Source organism: Heterodontus francisci, chromosome 20 (genome assembly GCF_036365525.1).
Source record: "Heterodontus francisci isolate sHetFra1 chromosome 20, sHetFra1.hap1, whole genome shotgun sequence".
NCBI classification, from domain to species: domain Eukaryota; kingdom Metazoa; phylum Chordata; class Chondrichthyes; order Heterodontiformes; family Heterodontidae; genus Heterodontus; species Heterodontus francisci.
In genome coordinates this window covers 36,765,322-36,785,158 of record NC_090390.1, presented here as the reverse complement: position 1 = coordinate 36,785,158, position 19,837 = coordinate 36,765,322, and the positions used below count along the sequence as shown (strand labels likewise).

Sequence of the window (19,837 nt, the reverse complement as noted above, 5' to 3'; positions counted from 1 at the left end):
ACAGATTACAACCAGTGCAATTTTTCCAAATGCTTTTAAAAACTGGAACAATTATAGTAACACGGAGGAACCATTCACTGTGAACTTCTGAGCCATGTTTTGTTTCACATAAACTATCAGACAGTATACATTTGTACTGTATAAGCTCAGATCTGTGGCCATTTGGGAACAAATTAGCAATTATACCTGAAGCATCAAAGACAACCTAACCAGATTTGAACATAATGAATGATGTGCACCCTAAGGAGCATTTAAACAGGAAATAAACTAAACTGAACATTAGTTTACAGCGGTGAGCTGTATTCACTTGAAAATCAAAACTGGATTAAGGTCTCTTTTATTGTTAGTGACAGCCATTCTTCTTTAGGAAATTGAATTACTCTAATTGATCCTTGCAGATTGTAGGCATTGTGGGTGACTCGGAGGCAGACACTGACAACTACTTCCTTCTGGAAGAGAAAACTTCCCTTTCTAAAGAGAAGAATGAATGCAAGAAGCAGCCATTCCAGAGAGTCATTAGTCCAGAGGAGGAGATCCTGAAAATTCCACAGTGTTGGTTCCCAGAAGAAGGATTTGTTGGAAAAATTGTCTTCAAAACCAAAGAAGAGGTATGTCAATTTTTCTTACCATCACCATTTTATGAAATGTGTGATTAATTATTCTGAAGCACGGCTGACATTTTTTTGTCTACTCTGTAACACCGCAACCTGACCATGAAGGAATCTTTCTTTGGATTCACAAATGTCCACTCGAGGTTTTGCATATCCAGTCACATACAGTTAAACATCACTGCATGCGTACAGCACTATTCTCCCATTTAAAAACCTGGAGGGAAATATATTAGAAGCTAACCAGTCCATTTGGGTGTTATTTCAGGATGCAGAAAGGCTGAGTAGCCCCTTCCTAAACAAAAATACGCATTTCGTTCCCTGCCATGTAATCTCCTTCTGAGTGGAGCCCACTTGAACTGCACAATGATTTTAAATTCCTTTTTCCCCAGAGGTACACCTTTGAACTGAATATATAACAGTGACTACACTTCAAAAGTACCCCTTTAGCCTGAAAGCACTTTGGGATGGCTGAGGCCATGAAAAAAGCTCTAAGTTCAAGTCTTTTTCTTTCGTAATGTTGGTTGTCTATGTCAGGCAAGGAGCTTTAAATTGTGAGGTTCAACAGAATTGTTGAAACCAAATGAAAGGGATCAAATAAACATCCGATCCAAAGAAACGAACAATGATGCACTGCCAAGAAACCAGAAATGGCCCCCCAAAAAAATGATGACTTAACCTCATCAAAAGGTCAGTGTAGCCAGTTTTAAAATTACTTGCAGTTTCTGTAGGAACCTGCTTTGCTGCAACTTTTAGAGGCATGTAATGCTGGCCTGGTGGCAACCTGTTAGAATTGCTGCAATAATGAAGACAAGCCCTCATCACCCGGCCAAACAAACGCTATACTGGAGCCTGAGCCATTGGCATTGCAAGGCTCCTGTGACGCCAGTGAAGATCTGTCAGGAAATTGGGGACAAGTGCAAATCAGGTGCACTGACCCTGAAGCCAGTTTTTTGCTCTATCTGCTGGGTACCAGGGACGGAATTCCAGCCCCTTTGCCAGAACAGGAATCACATCAGGCAGTCATAGGAGAGGAGTTTAATTGGAGACATTTGCCGGGTTTTAACATGGAGGCGGTGGCCCCGCCCACTGGCTAGAAGGTTGGGGCCGAGCCTGTCTCCTCTGTCCCTGGAAGCCACAACCGGGGGGCGGTGACTACTGCTGGGACTGCAGCAATCCCTGGAGCAGCAGCCATCTAGGAGGCCCGGAGTGCAGGTAAGTGGGGTTGGGAATCGCTGGGACTAGTCAAGCCCCAACGAGGAGGTGGGTCGATCAAGAGGGCAGGCAGGATCTGCTAGCGGGCGCAGCATTTGCCGCTTGGGGGAGGGGGACCTTCTGTGGAGCACAGGGTATCCAATCAGGAGGGACTCGCCCACTGAGCCTGCAGGAGGCTGCCAGATTTTACTGGGCGGCCTCCCCAGGTCGCGAAGTGCCCATGCACTGCCATTAAAATACCAGCAGTGGCAAGAAGAGGCCCTTAAGTGGCTATTAATCGCCACTTAAGGGCCTCAATTGAGCCAATGGCGGGCAGGTCGCCCACCACCTCCCCTGCCTATGGTAAAATACCAGTGGATGCGGGTAGGTGATGGGCACAGCACTCCCCGCTGTCCCACCCAATTTTATGCACCCCCGCCTCCCATCCCTTTGTGTCAGAATGAATGCACCTTATGGAAGGGTCAGGACACAACAATTTGAAACCCTACACTTAACAACATATGCAGTTAGCTTTTTTAAAACAATACCACTGCCCTGAGGGCAGTTTCTTTATTTTCTGAGTGCGTGATCTAGTCGTATGCATCCCTTATAACTAATTCAGAGTGGAATTGGTAGAGACCAGGGAACAAAAGAGAACTGGATAATTATCTGAAGGGAAAAAATTTGCAATGCTACAGTGAAAAGGCAGGGGAGTGGGACTAGGTGAGTTGCTCTCGTAGAGAGCCGGCACAGACACGATGTGTCGAATTGCCTTCTTTGCTCTAGCCATTCTATGTCTCTAACAGGCCTTTCAGATGCAGTTGATGCATGTGTGGGGTACAGCAAGAAAACAGAGACAATAACTCAGTGACAAAAGAGTTTGCACCCCCTCATATGCACGCGCATACACACACGCACACACACACAGTTATTTAGCTCAAAATGAGTTAAACCTGAATGCTAAAGCCACTTCAAGAAAAAAATAGAACTTGGATACACTGGAAACTTTCAGTGAGAGTTGCTATGGAAACTGGCCACTCCTTGGTTGAGAATGTGGATTGGTGACTTTTTATTTTGCATATTGAACTGAGAGGGGAAACATCAATCCTGAATGATAGTAGAATTTGTGGACTAACAATATGTACCAGAAAGTCTGCTGACTTTCAATATCTGTTGCAGGAGCTGAATCAAAGGAACACCATGAATGAAGAACGAGATGATGTGAGTTACAATAGCAGTCCAACAGAAGATGATAGTTTCTTGGTTCAGGTGCATGATGTCTCCCCGGAACAGCCTCGTACGGTCATCAGGGCTTCAAAGTTAAGCACAGCCCAAGACATTATTCTGCAGGTTAGTCAAAATATACAAAGAACAATGATGGGTTGGGGTGAGTTCTAGGTGTATGCAAGCAATCTCTAAAGTTAACCTCGAGATGAGTTTCCGTCCACACAGTCATGTCATCACTAAGACCACCTATCTCCACCTCTGTGACATCACCTGACTTTGCCCGTCTCAGCTCATCTGTTGCTGAAACCCTCATTATTCCTTTGTTACCTCTCGACTTGACTATTCCAACACACTGCTGACTGGTCACTCACATTCTACCTTCTGTAAACTTGAGGTCATCCAAATTTCTGCTGCCCATGTCTTAACTCGCACCAAGTCCCATTCACCCATCACCTCTGTGCTCGCTGACCTACACTGGCTCCCGGTCAAGCAACATCTTGATCTTAAAATTCTCATTCTTGTTTTAAAATTTCTCCTTGGCCTCAGTCCTCCCTATCTCTGTAATCTCCTCCAGTACCGCAACCCTCCGTGATATCTGTGCTGCTCTAATTCTAGCCTCTTGAGCATCCCAGATTTCAGTCGCTCCACCATTGATGGCTGCACCTTCAGTTGCCTCGGCCCTAAGCTCTTGAGTTTCCTCCCTAAGTCTCTCTGCCTCTTTCCTCTTTTAAGATACTCCTTAAAATTTACCTCTATGACCAAGCTTTTGGTCATCTGATCGAATATCTCCTTATGTGGCTCGGTGTCATATTTTGTTTTATAATGCTCCTGTGAAGTGCCTTGGGACGTTTTATTATGTTAAAGGCGCTATATAAATATAAGTTGATGTTGTTATGCAACTGAGATCTAAATTTGTATCTTTGTAACATGCTTAGTATTTTATGGACTATAGATGTGTTTTCACACTTTTTGTGGGAGTTTTGTGCCCCTTTAGGTCATGGCTGTACAGGTGCTGTTTTTTCTCAATAATTTTACATTAATTTTAAAATAGTTTTACCAGTGTGGTCTTAACCCATTGGGTCTTATTTCCTTCCAGCTGCCTCCAGTTACTCTACCGGGGTTACAACAGACCCCAGGTGGGTGGGAACACAGCCTCAGTTTCGTCAACCCATGCACTTTGAAATCTGAGCTTTTAATAGAAATATCATGTTCAATTTATACTGGGTGAGCTCCTGTGGCATTCCACAGGGCGAGTCATGACCCGAGTGTAGTCTTTGGTAACATGCAGTCAGCGGGTGAAGGATAACTAAACCTAGGCCTTAAAGATTTGTATTAAGATGTATTATAGAAAATATATGCTTCATTTTACCACATTTTAAAGTCAAGCACTGTGTCCTTATTTTATACAATACTTTTATATTATTTATGGTTAAGTACCAAAAGTTATGGCTATTTTGGAAACACAAATAAAATTAGTTGGAGCAGTACAGGCCGAAGAAACTTATGTGCAAAACTTATGTGCTCAGCGCCAGTATTGGCGAGAGGGTGTAATTATCGTGTGATTAGTTATGGGAGACGGTAGTGTAGAGGTAATCTAGTAATTTAGAGCTCCAGACTAATGCTCCGGAGACATGAGTTCAAGTCCCACGACAGCTGGGGGAATTTAAAATCAATTAATTAAATTCTGGAATAAAATGCTAGTCTCATTAATAATGATCATGAAACTACCAGATTGTTGTAAAAATCCATCTGTTGTCCTTACCAGTCAGGCCTACATGAGACTCCAGACATAAAGGAATGTGGTTGAATCTCAACTGCCCTCTGAAATAGCCTAGCAAGCCACTCAGTTGTATCAAACTGCTACAGAAAAGTTAAATAAGAATAAAACCAGACAGACCACCCAGCATCAACCTAGGCACCGGAAACGACAAAGGTATACCCTGCTTAGCTGATCCTGCAAACCTCTGGGGACTTGTGTCAAAATAGGGAGCGCTGCCCCACAGACATAGTCACTCTCACCAAATCATATATTACAGTCAATGTCCCAGACTCCTCCAAAACCATTCCTTGGTATGTCCTGCCCCACTGGCAGAGGTGGCAGCACAGTGGTATAGTCAGGAGATGTGGCCTCAATGTCCTCAACATTGACTTCGGAACCCACAAAGTCTCATGGCACCAGGTCAAACATGGACAAGGAAACCTCCTGCAGATTACCACGTATTGTCCTCCCTCAATTGATGAATCCGTATTCCTCCATGTCAAACATCACTTAGAAAAAGTACTGAGGGTAGCAAGGGCACAGAATGTACTCTGGGTGGGGGACTTCAATGTCCATCACCAAGAGCGCCTTGATAGCACCACTACTCACTGAGCTGGCCAAGTCCCGAAGGACATATCTGCCAGACAGGGTCTGCGGCAGGTGGTGAGAGAACCAATAAGAGGGAAAAAAACTACTTGGCCTCGTCTTCACAAATCTACCTGTAGCAGATGCATCTGTCCATGTCAGTATTGGTAGGAGTGACCACTGAATAGTCCTATGAAGTTCTGTCTTCATACTAGGGATACCCTCCATTGTGTTGTGTGGCACTAACATTGTGCTAAATGGGATAGACTCAGACCAGATCTAACAGCTCAAAACTGGGCATCCAGGAGGAGCTGTGGGCTACCAGTAGGAGCAGAATTGTATTCAACCACACTCTGTAACCTCATGGCCCGGCATATCCCTCACTCTACCATTACCTTCAAGCCAGAGGACCAGCCCTGGTTCAGTGAGGAGTGTAGAAAAGCATGCCAAGAGCAGCACCAGGCATACCTAAATATGAAGTGACAATCTGATGAAACTACAGCACAGGACTACATCCATGCTAAACAGCAGAAGCAGCATGCAAGACAGAACTAAGCTATCCCACAACTAATGGATCAGATCAAAGCTCTGTGGGCCTGCCACCTCCAGTCCTGAATAGTGGTGGACAATTAAACAACTAACAGGAGGAAGAGGCTCCAAAAAACTTCAGTGCAAGTCAGGGCTGAAGCATTTGCAACCATCTTCAGCCAGAAGTGCCGAGTGGATGATCCATCTTGGGCTTCTCCTCATGTCCCCACTATCATAGATGCCAGTCTTCAGACCATTCGATTTGCTCAATGTGATATCAAGAAACGGATAAGAGCACTGCATACAGCAAAGGCTTTGGGCACAGCCAACATCCTGGCTGTAGTACTGAAGATCTGTGCTCCAGAACTAGCCATGCCCTTAGCCAGGTTGATCCAGTGCAGCAACAACACTGGTATCTACCTGACAATGTGGAAAATTGCCCAGTTATTTCATGTCCACAAAAAGCAGGACAAATCTAATCTGGCCAATTACGACCCCATCAATCTGCTCTCAAATCATCAGCAAAGTGATGGAAAGTGTCATCGACAGTGCTATCAAGTGGCACTCACTCAGCAACAATCTGCTCACCGATGCTCAGTTTGGGTTCTGCCATGACCACTCGGCTCCAGACCTCATTACAGCCTTGTGCCAAGCATGGACAAAAGAGCTGAATTCCAGAGGTGAGGTGAGAGTGATTGCCCTTGACATCAAAGCAGCATTTAACTGAATGTGGCATCAAGGAACCCTAGCAAAATTTAAGTCAATGGGAATCATGGGGAAATCTTTCCGCTGGTTGGAGTCATACCTAATACAAAAGAAGATGGTTGTGGTTATTGGAGGCCAATTATCTCAGCCCAAGGACATCACTGCAGGAGTTCCTCAGGGTAATGTCCTAGGCCCAACCATCTTTAGCAATGACCTTCCCTCCAACATAAGGTCTGAAGTGGTGATGTTCGCTGATGATTGCACATTGTTCAGTACAATTCACAACTCCCCAGATACTGAAACAGTCTGTGCCCGCCTGTAGCTACACCTGGACAACATTCAGGCTTGGGCTGATAAGTGGCAGATAACATTTGCACCACACAAGTGCCAGGCAATGACCTAACAAGAGAGAATCTAACCATCTTCCCTTGTCATTCAAAAGCATTACCATCACTGATTCTCTTACCAGCAACATCCTGGGGGTTACCATTGACTAGAAACTGAACTGGACCAGCCATATAAATATTGTTGCTACAAGTGCAGGTCAGAGGCTAGGAATACTGTGGCGAGTAACTCACCTCCTGACTCCCCAAAGCCTGTCCACCATCTACGAGACACAAGTCAGGAGTCTGATGGAATACTCTCCACTTGCCTGGATGAGTGCAGCTCCAACAACACTCAAGAAGCTCAACACCATCCAAGGCAAAGCAGTCTGCTTGATTGGCACCCCCTCCGCCACCTTTAACATTCACTCCCTCCACCACCGACGCACAGTGACAGCAGTGTGTACCATCTACAAGATGCACTGCAGCAACTCACCAAGGCTCCTTCGACAGCACCTTCCAAACCCATGACCTCTACCACCTAGAAGGATGAGGGCTGCTGATGCATGGGAACACCACCACCTGCAAGTTCCCCTCCAAGCCACACACCATCCTGACTTGGAACTAAATCGACGTTCCTTCACTGTCGCTAGGTCAAAATCCTGGAACTCCCTTCCTAACAGCACTGTGGGTCTACCTACCCCAAATGGACTGCAGCGGTTCAAGGCAGTAGCTCACCACCACCTTCTCAAGGGCAATAAATGTTAGCCTTGCCAATGAGCCCCACATCCCATGAAAGAATAGAAAATACTAGTTACATAGGCAGTTCCAATGCAACTGTGGAATTGTAATGGAAAAAGTTCACATAAGTGTGTAAAGTAAATGTGACAACAGGCAGGTAGGGTTTTGTAGACACTAAGGAGTGGATTTTAATCGGCCAGCAGGAGTGGGAGTGGAGGCATGGGAGGCCAGAAGATTGGGAGCGGGGGCACTTGCCCAGAAACCAGATGTCATGATGTGCTTCCGGATTTTGCCAGCAGCGGGAAAGCTCCAAGGTGGTGTTGCTGCTACAACACAGCGGGACTGCAATTATAATTGCTGAAAAGCATATATCTGCATGGTCTGACTTGGATTTAACAGTGGATGGTGGGGGTTCCTATTTAGTAAGAAGTGAACGGCAATCATGTGCCTTCTGATCCCCGGCTGTTTAAAGGTGGCCACACCCAGATGAAGCCTCAGTGTTGCCACGGGAAGGCAGCCATTGGGAGTATTGCATGACTCCAGCACGGGGAACAGCGGTGTGCGATAGTCATTGCCCGACAACGGGGCAGAACTTGAGGCAAGAGTGGGTGCAGAGGGGCATTAGCCCTCGAGGCAAGGGTGAGCAGAGAGGGACATTATCCCTCACGGAAAGAATGGGTGCAAAGGGGGTGCAGCCCTCATGACAAGGGTGGGTGCCAGTGGGCATTAGCCCGTGATCAGAGGGGAGTGGCAAGGGTAAGTCTCCAAAGGCAAGCTGATCTCTTCAGGGACAGCACACAGTAAAGGGAGTGACCAGGTGGCATGGAGCTCATACTCCCAGTCTTTGTGGATCCCCAAGCAGCGCGGCAGAGGGAGGCAGAGCCAGGCAGCGGCTGGGCAAGCCAGTGAATGTCGACTTGGGGAGTTACAGCTGCCGGCAGCACCAGTAAGGGCTTATCCATGGTAGACAGTGTACCGAACCCACCTCAGTTACCTCCAGATGTCTGAGCAGCAGTGTCAGTGAAGTCTGTGGCTCTTCAGGAAGGCCGTCATCGACATATGCATCATGCTGCAAGATGAGCTGCTAACCCATGGGCTTTGGTGGACATCCTACACCCATGGGCATGAAGATCACCGTGGCGTCCAACGTTTACTCCTGCAGATCTTTCCAGGGATCCACTGGGACTATGTTGGCTGTCCCTGGCAGCAGCCCACCACTGCATCAAGGAGGTAACCAATGCCCTGTTCAAGAGGGCCGGCGACTAAATGCAGTACCAGACTGACTCTGACAGTCAGGCAGTGACAGCCATCAGATTCGGAGCCATCGCTGGGTTTCCCCAGGTGCAAGGTGTCATCGGTTACATGCATGTGGGCATCAAGGCTCCCATGGAGCAGTCAGTGGTCTTCATCAACAGGAAAGGCTTCCATTCCATCAACGTACAACTGGTCTGCGACCACTGAAAGTGTTTCCTGTAGGTGTGTGCCCACTTCCTGGAAAACAGCCATGATGCCTACATACTTTGGCAGTCTCAGGTGCCACAGCTTTTCAGGTCACCAGCTCGCCTTCAGGAATGGATTCTCAGGGACAAGGCCTACCTATTGAAGACATGGTTCCTGCCACCATGCTGCCCATTCCAAGTGAACTCAATAAATACTAACCTTACTGCATTCCACGTGTTGCCTGTTTCCTATCGCTCTCCCATGCCTTATGCCCAGACTCACCAGGCGCATACACAAAGCTGAGAAGGTGTTCATACGCGGCCTGCCCCTGCACTGGCAGCTCGTTGAGGGAGCAAGTGTGAAGGTGGCATCTGATAGGGCAGCAGGGAAAGCATGAGAGATTCTCAGCAATGAAAATGACCTTCATTTATTGAAACGTTTACAATACCCAATAACGAGACCAAGTTGCACACGTCCGTGAAACCCTAAGTGTGTCTAGTTGCTCTTCTTCATGCATTTCCATGTGCTTCTATGAAGTGCTTCCCCTGCACTGGCAGCTGAGGTGAAGGCAGGCTGCTGGACGTACTGCCCTGTGGCCTGGATTGACTTTGGCGGCGTCCTCTGGCAACCTGAGGCCTGGAGGTCCCCGGCTGGCTAAGGGGTTCTTGCACAGGTGCAGGAACCTCCTCAGTCATCGCTGCTACTGGAGCTGAGCTCACTGGTGAAGGGGCTGAGGACCCACTGTCCACACTCAGAGTGCCCCGAGGGGAGCCCCCAGATGTGGAGGTCAGCCTCTCCTCCTTCCTTTCAATGCTCACTTGAACCTCCCTGCTGACCATAGATGGAGGAGGACCTGGAGAAGACACCAGCTGTCTCAGCCTCTCTCGCCTTGCCATTGCTGTGTTGAACTCATGGCCAAGGCCAGTGTATGCAGGTCTGTGCGCATCTCTGGGATCTGACTCTCCAGGAGGGTTGCCAACTTCTCGATGGAGGAAGCCATGGCTTGCATGCCTGAGACACAGCAGCATTCATAGCAATGGATGTATTCCTCCATTGCCCGCGGATGCCTGTGCATTGCCTCTGGTAGCTCCGTCAGATGTTCCCTTATCTCTCTGCAACTCCAGCATGTTCAGTGCTGTCGACACCAGAGGCTCGTCATCAGTCGGGGGCTCAGCATGGGCCAGGCTTCCCACAGTCCTCCAACTGTCAGTGGCCTCACCAGTCATGGCCTCGATCAGCTGCTCGAATATGTGTGTGGTGCTCTCACTCTCTTGTGACCGTGCATCTAAACCCGAGCGAATACCCACCGACGTGAGAGTATCTGCGCTGGTGGAGGGTGCAGGGGAATGGTGTGACAGTGCACCCTCTGAGGATTCTTCCTCCTCATCCTCAGAGGACAATGAGATTCCAGGGGTGGCAGCAGCTGATCTTCCCTCCCGAGATGCCAAGGCCTGCATGAGAAAACACAAACATTTAGAGGTTCTGCTGCATGGATCTGTCCATGCAGTTATGGAAAAGGACAAAACGGGACCAGAAATAAGAGTACTGAATTGGGGGAAGGCAGATTTCAGTATGATAAAACAGGATCTGGCCAAAGTGAACTGGGAGCAGCTTCTTATAGGAAAGTCTACAGCAGGTCAGTGGGAGTCATTCAGAAAGAAAATTGTGAGGGTTCAGGTGCAGCATGTTCCTGTAAAGGTGAAGAGTAGGATCAACAGGTCAAGGGAACCCTGGATGTCAAGGGATATAGAGTATTAGATAAGGAAAAAAAAAGGAGGCGTAAGGAAGCTTCAGAGTGCTGAAAACAGTGGAGGCCCTAGAGGAGTATAGAAAGTGTAGTGGAGTACTTAAAAAAAGTAATTAGGAGAGCAAAGAGGGGGCATGAAAAATCACTGGGAGACAAGATAAAGGAAAATCCCAAGGCGTTTTATAAGTATGTTAGGGGCAAGAGGATAACCAGGGAAAAAGTGGGGTCCATTAGGGATCAAAGTGGCAATCTGTGTGTGGAGCTGGAGGACATAGGTGAGGTTTTGAACGATTACTTTTCATCTGTGTTCACTATGGAGAGGGACAATGTAGGTGCAGTGATCAGGGAGGGGGTGTGATAGACTTGATCAAATTAGCATTGCAAAGGAGGAAGTATTAGCTGTATTAGCAGGCTTAAAGGTGGATAAATCCCCAGGCCCAGATGAGATGTATCCCAGGCTGTTATGTGAGGCAAGGAAGGAGATAGCGGGGGCTCTGACACAAATTTTCAGATCCTCTCTGGCCACAGGAGGACAGCGAATGTGGTACCATTATTCAAGAAGGGTAGCAGGGATAAACCAGGTAATTACAGGCTGGTGAGTCTAACATCAGTGATAGGGAAATTATTGGAAAAATTTCTGAGAGACAGGATTAATCTCCACTTGGAGAGGCAGGGATTAATCAGGGATAGTCAGCATGACTTTGTCAGGGGGAGATCGCGTCTAACAAATTTGATTGAATTTTTCGAGGAGGTGACTAGAGGTGTAGATGAGGGTAAAGCAGTTGATGTAGTCTACATGGACTTCAGTAAGGCTTTTGATAAGGTACCACATTGGAGATTGGTTAAGAAAGAAAAAGCCCATGATATGCAGGGTAATTTGGCAAATTGGATTCAAAGTTGGCTTAGTGGCAGGAGGCAGAGGGTGATGGTCGAGGGTTGTTTTTGAGAATGGAGACCTATGACCAGTGGTGTACCGCAGGGATCGGTGCTGGGACCCTTACTGTTTGTAGTGTACATTAATGATTTAAGCGTGAATATAGGAGGTATGATCAGTAAGTTCGCAGATGACACGAAAATTGGTGGTGTTGTAAATAGTGAGGAGGAAAGCCTTAGACTACAGGACAATATAGATGGGCTGGTAAGATGGACGGAGTAGTGGCAAATGGAGTTTAATCCTGAGAAGTGTGAGGTGATGCACTTTGGGAGGTCTAACAAGACAATGGAATATATAATGGATGGTAGGACCCTAGGGAGTACAGATGGTCAGAGGGACTTTGGGGTGCTTGTCCATAGATTACTGAAGGCAGCAGCACAGGTAGATAAGGTGGTTAGGAAGGCATATGGAATACTTGCCTTTATTAGCGGAGGCATAGAATATAAGAGCAGGGAGGTTATGATGGAGCTGTATAAAACGCTGGTTAGGCCACAGCTAGAGTATTGTGTACAGTTCTGGTCACCACACTATAGGAAGGATGTGATTGCAATGGAGAGGTTGCAGAGGAGACTCACCAGGATGTTGCCTGGGCTGGAGCATTTCAGTTATGAAGACAGACTGGATAGGCTGGGGTTGTTTTCCTTAGAGCAGAGAAGGCTGAGGGGGGACCTGATTGAGGTATACAAAATTATGAGAGGCATTGATCGGATAGACAAGAAGAACCTTTTTCCCTTAGCGGAGAGGTCAATAACTAGGGGGCATAGATTTAAGGGAAGCAGCAGAAGGTTTAGAGGGGAGTTGAGGAGAAATTGTTTCACCCAGAGGGTTGTTGGAATCTGGAACACACTGTCTGAAGAGGTGGTAGAGGCAGGAACACTCATGACATTCAAGAAGTATTTAGATGAGCACTTGAAACGCCATAACATACAAGGCTACGGGCCAAGTGCAGGGAAATGGGATTAGTTAGGACGGATACTTGATGATCGGCGCAGGCGCGTTGGGCCGAAGAGCCTGTTTCTGTGCTGTAAAACTCTATGACTCTATGCCAACCATGCGTGATGTGTTTCTCCAGAAGGTCGTGGTCAGCACATGAACACAGTGCCTCCTCACTCTCTTGGGTGGACATTCCTGTCTCTCCGTCTACTGTGGATCAGCTGCCCTGGGAACCCGCTAGTTTCAGGGCCTCCTCTTCTGCCGGGGTCAGTTCTCAGATGTCCGGGAACCCATCTCCAGTCTTCGCCCTTTCTCTAGTGTTGATGGCCTTGTGAGCAGAAAGAGGGACACTGTTCGTCTTCCCATGGAGACCAGCAGGACACTTGTTCTGGTGGCTGCCCTTTGGCCCCTGATGGGGGCTCATGAATGCCTCCTCCTCACATCTACTCTCGAGGGCTGTGCATGGCGGGGGGGGGAAAGCAAGGATAGAAAGCTGGCTGTCTTGGAGATGCAGCCATGCATCTGACATGATCTGTTGTTGCCTCAGCCACTTGCTAACCCCTTTGCAGCCACTCCCTAACCATGTCACACTCTCTCCTGCGTGATCACATGCAAGCCCCAAAAATGGTATGGGTATGGAGGACCCACCTTGGCAGAGCGAAGGATGTCATTGAGCCTTTTACAGTAATGGACCTAGTTTCAGAGGGTGAACACATGACTGCTGACTTCCACGAAATCCGCACAGGCTTGTTCGGTCAGGCGGGAGGGTCTCTTCCTGCTGTCCACTGGGAAGAGGAGCTCCTGCTTTTCACTTACACCCTGGATGAGAATCCACATGGAGCCATCGCTGAACTTTGGGCCACCCTTTGTCCTCTGCCTGACATGGTCCCACTGGGCTTCCGGAGAGTTCCTGGTCTTTTGAGGCCTTGGTCAGCAGCATTGGGACTCCGGGTGGGGGATAGAGGAGGGGGTGGGGCGGGTCAGCAGCACAGCAGCAGTAAAGGCAAAGCAGCAATTTAAGCAGGGCTGTCAGCACTTTAAATATAGTGACAGCACCTGCATTCGTCTCCGTTGATGGTGCCATTGGCATCTCGCTGCCCTTCCCCATCCTCCAATGGGAAAGGCCCTGTGCCTCCTGTATTCAAATGGCCTGGCTACTGAGTGATTGCAGTCAGCTGGCCGCACATGTGATGAGCGGCGGCACCACTCTCATCTGGCCCTGCCGCTGGAACCCACGATGGGCTGATAAAATTCAGCCCGAAGTGTGCACATTCATAAAGGGTAGATTTTTTAACTGACCTGACTCACTTTCACTCTACAGCGTGTCACTGATCGGTTCCCCCTCTGATTGACAGCTGGGTCTCCAGTCGGGCAAGGAGCCGCTTAGTGACAGCCGTAGTGGATGGCGTAATGTTGATCTGATGGGAAAATCGATTGGTTGGGTTGTATATCCCTGGGGAGAGGTTAGGGCCTAGTTGTGGTGGATCAGAGGCCTCAAAGTGGGGGAGGGGACAGATTTGGATTGGAGATCTGGTAGTAGTGGTGGGAACACTGCCTGGTGGTGGTGGTGATGGTGGTAGAGAGGTCATTGGGGTGGGGAGAGAAGGGGTGATTGCAGAGGCTCCAAAGGTAGGATGGGTCCAGGAGGTAGCTGTGAAGGCACTCACCTCCTGAATCCACCAAGACCTCGCCTCAATGAAGCTGCTCGGGCAATAATAGTTAAATTTAAAGTTCCAACTTGCCTCCTTAGATCATCAGGTTGGTCACCTGCCCAACTTCCAGCCTCAGTTAAAGCTGGAAAAGGGCAGTTTGGAGAAGGGTTTGGGGCAGGAAAGATTTTTGAGACTACCCAACCTCAACTCGCCTGTTTTTATAGGTTAAAATTCAGCCCAAGAGTTCTAATAATAGGAATTTTTCACTGGTGGATTATCAATAGAATCCAATGTTAGACATGTTGAATGATGGTAAATTAATGTACAACACAGCTTTAACAAGCACACATAATTGTGGTACTGTTCAAAAATAAAGTGCTGGGAATATCAATTACAGTGTGTCAAACGTACATTCCTATAATTCATCTTCAGTATATCATCTTTGAAGTAGCTTTAGCACTATCTTGTCAGATATACTAGCAATGTGAGCATAGGTGGCTAGGGGACTATAGATTACTATGCTTACACTAGATACAGTATAGAATGGAGACTGGATGTCTGTAGTTGAATCTGTTTAGGCTTAAGTATGCCAACGTGGAATATTTATTTGATGTTAATTGCACTGTGAATTACAAAGAATTTGTGTTGATTTATTCTGCAGGCATTAAGTAAAGCCAAGTATTCCTACAGCATCCTGAGCAATCCAAATCCCAGTGACTATGTCCTTGTGGAGGAAGTTACCAAAGAGCCATTAAACAAGAAATCATCAATGGCGAAACCTGCTCTTCGAATCCTTTCTGAGCATGAGAGTGTGTTTGTAGCTCAGAGCAGGTGGAAAGGAGCAGGAAAATTCATCCTCAAGCTGAAAGAGCAAGTGCAGGTGAGCAGCAATCAATACCTGATACCTAAAAGGGTTATTACTTTATAACCAAAGAGGTACTTTTAAAATGCAGTCACTGCTGTAGTGTAGGAAATGCAGTAACCAATATGCAGACAGCAAGCTCTCACAAATAGCAGTGAAATAGATGACCAAATCATCTGTTTTGGTGTTGGTTGAGGGATAAAGGATGGCAAGAGAATTCCTCTGCTCTTCCTTTAAGTAGTGTTGTGGGATTGTTTCTGTCCAACCTAGAAGGCAGACAGTTTAACATCTCATCCAAAAGACGGCACCTCTGACAGTGCTGTTCAGATTTGTACTGACGTGCCAACCTGGATTATGAGTTCAAGAGCTTGATTTTCAATTCGGGGACGATAGTTTTCAGGTCCCGATTCTGTGCCACATCTGCATTGCTCTTGTGACCCTATTTTTAAATGTAAATCCCCTAATTGGGCTGGAGGGAAGCTTGGCACCCAGTTAGTGGTGCTGAGCGTTACCAGGAGGTAGGAGCTGCCTGCACAGCACGCATGGCAAAGGCAGATGTCAGCCATGATGAGGCCTGCCGCTGCCTTGCAGAAGAGCGCAGCCTCACCACGCAGGAAAGTGGCCATATGTCCAAATGAGAGGATCCGGTGTAAGGTCACCCAGGTCCCGAATGTTTAACCGTATAAAAAGAACTTTAACTTCTCCCTGCATTGAACCCCACAGCTGTGCACTAATATGCACCAGACTGTTCGGCTTCACTGATTTCCCAATTGAAAATTGCAGTCTTGGCCTTCCCGGCTTGTTAAAAGGCTCCTCAAGGAGCTTAACAGGCGTTAAATGGAGGTAAGCGGGTTCCCGACTCCCTCCCCCCTGCCCTCACTTTAAAAATTGGAGCGTGTCCTGGAGGCATTGGGATCCAGAGGCACCTTCCGGGAATACGATCTTCAGTCTACGCCCGCACCCGTGCTCGCCCCCAAAGCGTTTTGAAAATCTGGCCCCAAGTCTTTGGAATAGGATTTGAATCTACAACCTTCCGACGCAAAGATGAGTGCGACCACTGAGCCATGGCTGACACCTTATATGCATACATGCATTCCAAAGCATTGAAAGACCTTGACTCGAGCTAGCTATCATTTTGTACTATACATACAAGTTTATTTAAAATAACATTCTCCAGATGTTTCAATGTATAATTTACATTATTAATTTCTTCCCTGCACTTGTTATCAAATTATCACTGTTCCTTCTTTGTTGACATCCTGGGATCTCTAACTAACATTATTGTGGGGCATGATCAGTACAAAGACAGTCGCAGCTCAAGAACAAGATTCAAAGCTCTCTTCTCAGGGCAACTCGAGATGGACAATAAATGTAGCCTTGCCAGCATCATCAAAAGCCTGAGGACAAATGTGAAAATATGTTTGATTTGCTCCCGAGTTTTAACAAGTAGTAGTGTCTACTTAATTAAGGATCTCGGCAAGTAAGGAGGAAGTGTCAGCTTACCATTATTAATAATGGCAAAGGAACAAAAGTAGAGGAAAGAAAACCAGAAGACCTGAGAAAGAGGATCTGCATTTCAGAATAGACAGAAGGATTATTGTACCCTGTATATATTACAAAAATAGAGAGGACATTGCATATGTTCAGCATTATGTGTAATATTTTCCAAATAAAATGCAATATGCTAAATTTCATTCTATAACTTTTAGGATAATTCAGAAATGGTACCATCTGCAAATGCTGCCTGGATCACTATTGTTTCTTTGTTTTTATGCCAAAAAACTGAAAAGCATTCTCCTTAACTTTTATTTAAATAACACAATGGTTGACCTTCTCCAGATGTCATGGTGTATATTTACATTACTAATTTCTTCCCCATACTGTTCCTAATTGCTCAGTTTGATCAATAAGTTCTGGGATGTTTTGGCAGGCTGCACAGGAGAAGAAGAAAGGTCTTTCTTTCGCTAATGAACTGAAGAGATTCACAAAATCGAGTAAACAGAGTCGGAGTTTTTCAATCCCACTTCAGGCAACGAACCCAGAAAGCACCCAGAGTAAGGATGAAAAAGCTACATGTGGTGTGCCGTTTGCTGAGATCACTGAGTGAAACCTCTTACACGATTGCAGTATGTGACTGCACAGGTATGGCTTAGTACTCAACTCCTTGTTGACTTTGACCATGTCAGTTTATAGCATACACTCAGTTGCCAAAATAGTGAGTAACTGAAGTTCTCTTTCTGATCAGCCAATAGGACAGAAAAAGGCACATTTATACTGGGGTAAAAGTCTTCCTGTTATGACCAGGTGAGAAAGGGGTCTAGGGTTCCTTTTCAGCCTTCACCTGGTCTTACTGTAACAGGGTTTAATTTTAAACACACCATGTTTTTAGCACCCCCTTGGTGAATCCTTGTGGCAAAGAAACCAGCACAAACAGACTTTCTTAGGTTTAAAGAAGAAAAGTTGAAATTTATTGAACTTAAACTTTAATTTGGTTAATGCCTACAGATACAATGACGTGCCCCACCCTAGCATGCATTCGCGATACACACAGGCAAATAGAGACAGAAAGGAGAAGAAGAAAAATAAAGTGGACAGGTTTGAGGCAATATCTGATGAGTTGTTGTTACGGTTCTTCGAGCTCACTGTAGAGTCCTTGATTGCAGGTAGATCTTTCTTTTCGTTGGGGCCTAGTATTCTTCTTAAAGCTTGTTTGCTATAGGAGACTTTTCTCTCTTGGGGTTCATACATCTTCAGTGGATTCAGAAGCTTGTGAGAAAGGGATGGGAGCAGACAGGAGAGAGATCTTCCCAGCCCAGGAGCAAACAGACTGTCCAAACTGTTTGTACAAATTCAAAAACCTCAGGTTGCCCAGCAGGTTAGTCATGTGACTAGCTGGTTTGGCCATGCTCGTTTGTGAATTCAGCCATCTTAGCAGCCAACCTGGAATGCGAGCCTTCAACGTTTGGTGATCAAAAGTCCATTGTGGGTTGAATGTGTCAGGGAATGGCCGCTTTATCCTTCCAAACACTGTCTGTTAACATGCAGATATCTTGCCAGCCAAGATCTGGCAACTTTTTTTTTTAAAGAAGGTCCTTTCTTCACTCCATTAACAGTTTAAAATCAATGTTCATGACGAAACTAATGTGCCTCATTCTTGGCAGGTGGGGGCCTAACTCCCCAACTTCCCAACTCCCCAATATGCAGTGTTTGGCAGTAATTTGTTTCAAAATTGAGTGAGACAGATTCTTGCTGTGGATTGAGAGCTTTTGCCTCTCCTGCTGCTTCATTGCTGAGTTAGTTATAAGATAGAAATCCACATTTATTTGCACTTTCTCCCATTGATGGCTACACATGAACTTAAGGTAGATCTTTTTAAATGAAATAATGGCTTCTGAGAGTTTGCATTGTGGTTTCATGTTTATCCCAAAATAAGTTGCATATAACACATAAGCTGCTAAAATATAACTTAAAAATGTATACCATTTTTGAGATTTTCTGGGAATTGCCTGGCCATTATCTTATTTGAAGGCTTATTTACTTTGAGTGGTTTTAGCCACATTTTTGAGATAAGCGTGATGCCCTTGGTGTGAATACATGAACTAACTTTATTTGAGCCTTCCTTTTATTTCACTTGCAGAATTGACAATTTGGAACTAAAATCTAAGTGGAATTGGAATGATAATAAGCTTTACATATAATTAAAAATCACACTGAAATTTACACACAAAATTACACTGTTGACTGACCCTCTCCCAAAAAATGAATCTGACATCATCAGCAGTCTCATCTTCCCTTGATTCCTAATTCTACCAATGCTGCAAATTCCATTTTTGCATACTGAAATCAAAATCCTAACATACACCTGCAGATTAAATTATATGAAAAATCTCAAACTCATTGCCTTCACTGTCGCTTGGTCAAAATCCTGGAACTCCCTTCCTAGCAGCACTGTGGATATACCTACCCCAAATGGACTGCAGCGGTTCAAGAAGGCAGCTCACCACCACCTTCTCAAGGGCAATTGGGGATGGGCAATAAATGCAGGCCTGGCCAGCGACATCCACATCCCATGAATGAATTTTTAAAAAATGCCAAAAGTGCTTTTTTTGAGCTGTCAGCTTTTTGTGGAAGATTGTATCAACTTTTTAATTGTTAGTTAGCCTTTGTTAAGTTTTCCAGGTTTCCCTGTATGGTAAAACTTCAAGGTGTGGTAGGTGTTCGTGGTTTATGGTAGACCTGTTGAATCTTCTAAGTAGGACAGTCTCTCTTAAAGGTGCAGGCCTGGGATGTTTGTACTCTTGAACTTGTTGAGGTGTTGTAGATGTATGATGGTTAACATTTCAGACCTGAGGTGGTGGTCACTTTCAGTTCTCTACTGCATCGGGTTGAAATGCAGAATCAGCAGCAGGGTTTCTTCTTGTTAGGCTAGATCTTTCCACAGCCCTTGGCTGGACTCCTGTGAGGTTGTTGTGATTGCTCTCTCTCTCCTCCCAGAGGGTTGCCTTTTAAGGTCAAAATCCATCAAATTAGTCTTTGTTAGTTCACACATGGCCCTCTCTCCCCTGATGTGACCACACAATGGACCATGATGTGGAATCC

At 46.1% G+C, this 19,837-nt stretch overlaps 1 protein-coding gene across 3 annotated transcripts in view; it reads left to right on the top strand.

Annotated features, from left to right (window-relative positions):
- Positions 1 to 19,837, top strand: part of LOC137380575 (1-phosphatidylinositol 4,5-bisphosphate phosphodiesterase epsilon-1-like) — a 462,270-nt gene that overhangs the window by 430,148 nt on the left and 12,285 nt on the right. For 2 of the 3 annotated variants that reach the window (XM_068052607.1, XM_068052608.1), the window contains exons 29-32: positions 399 to 608; positions 2,982 to 3,152; positions 15,038 to 15,256; positions 17,169 to 17,380. In XM_068052607.1, coding sequence (XP_067908708.1) covers positions 399 to 608; positions 2,982 to 3,152; positions 15,038 to 15,256; positions 17,169 to 17,345 — 777 coding nt within the window. In that variant the 3' untranslated portion in view covers positions 17,346 to 17,380. Of the gene's footprint in view, positions 1 to 398; positions 609 to 2,981; positions 3,153 to 15,037; positions 15,257 to 17,168; positions 17,381 to 17,743; positions 17,801 to 19,837 lie in introns of those variants that run through there. The other variant, XM_068052609.1, reaches the window with a different exon arrangement.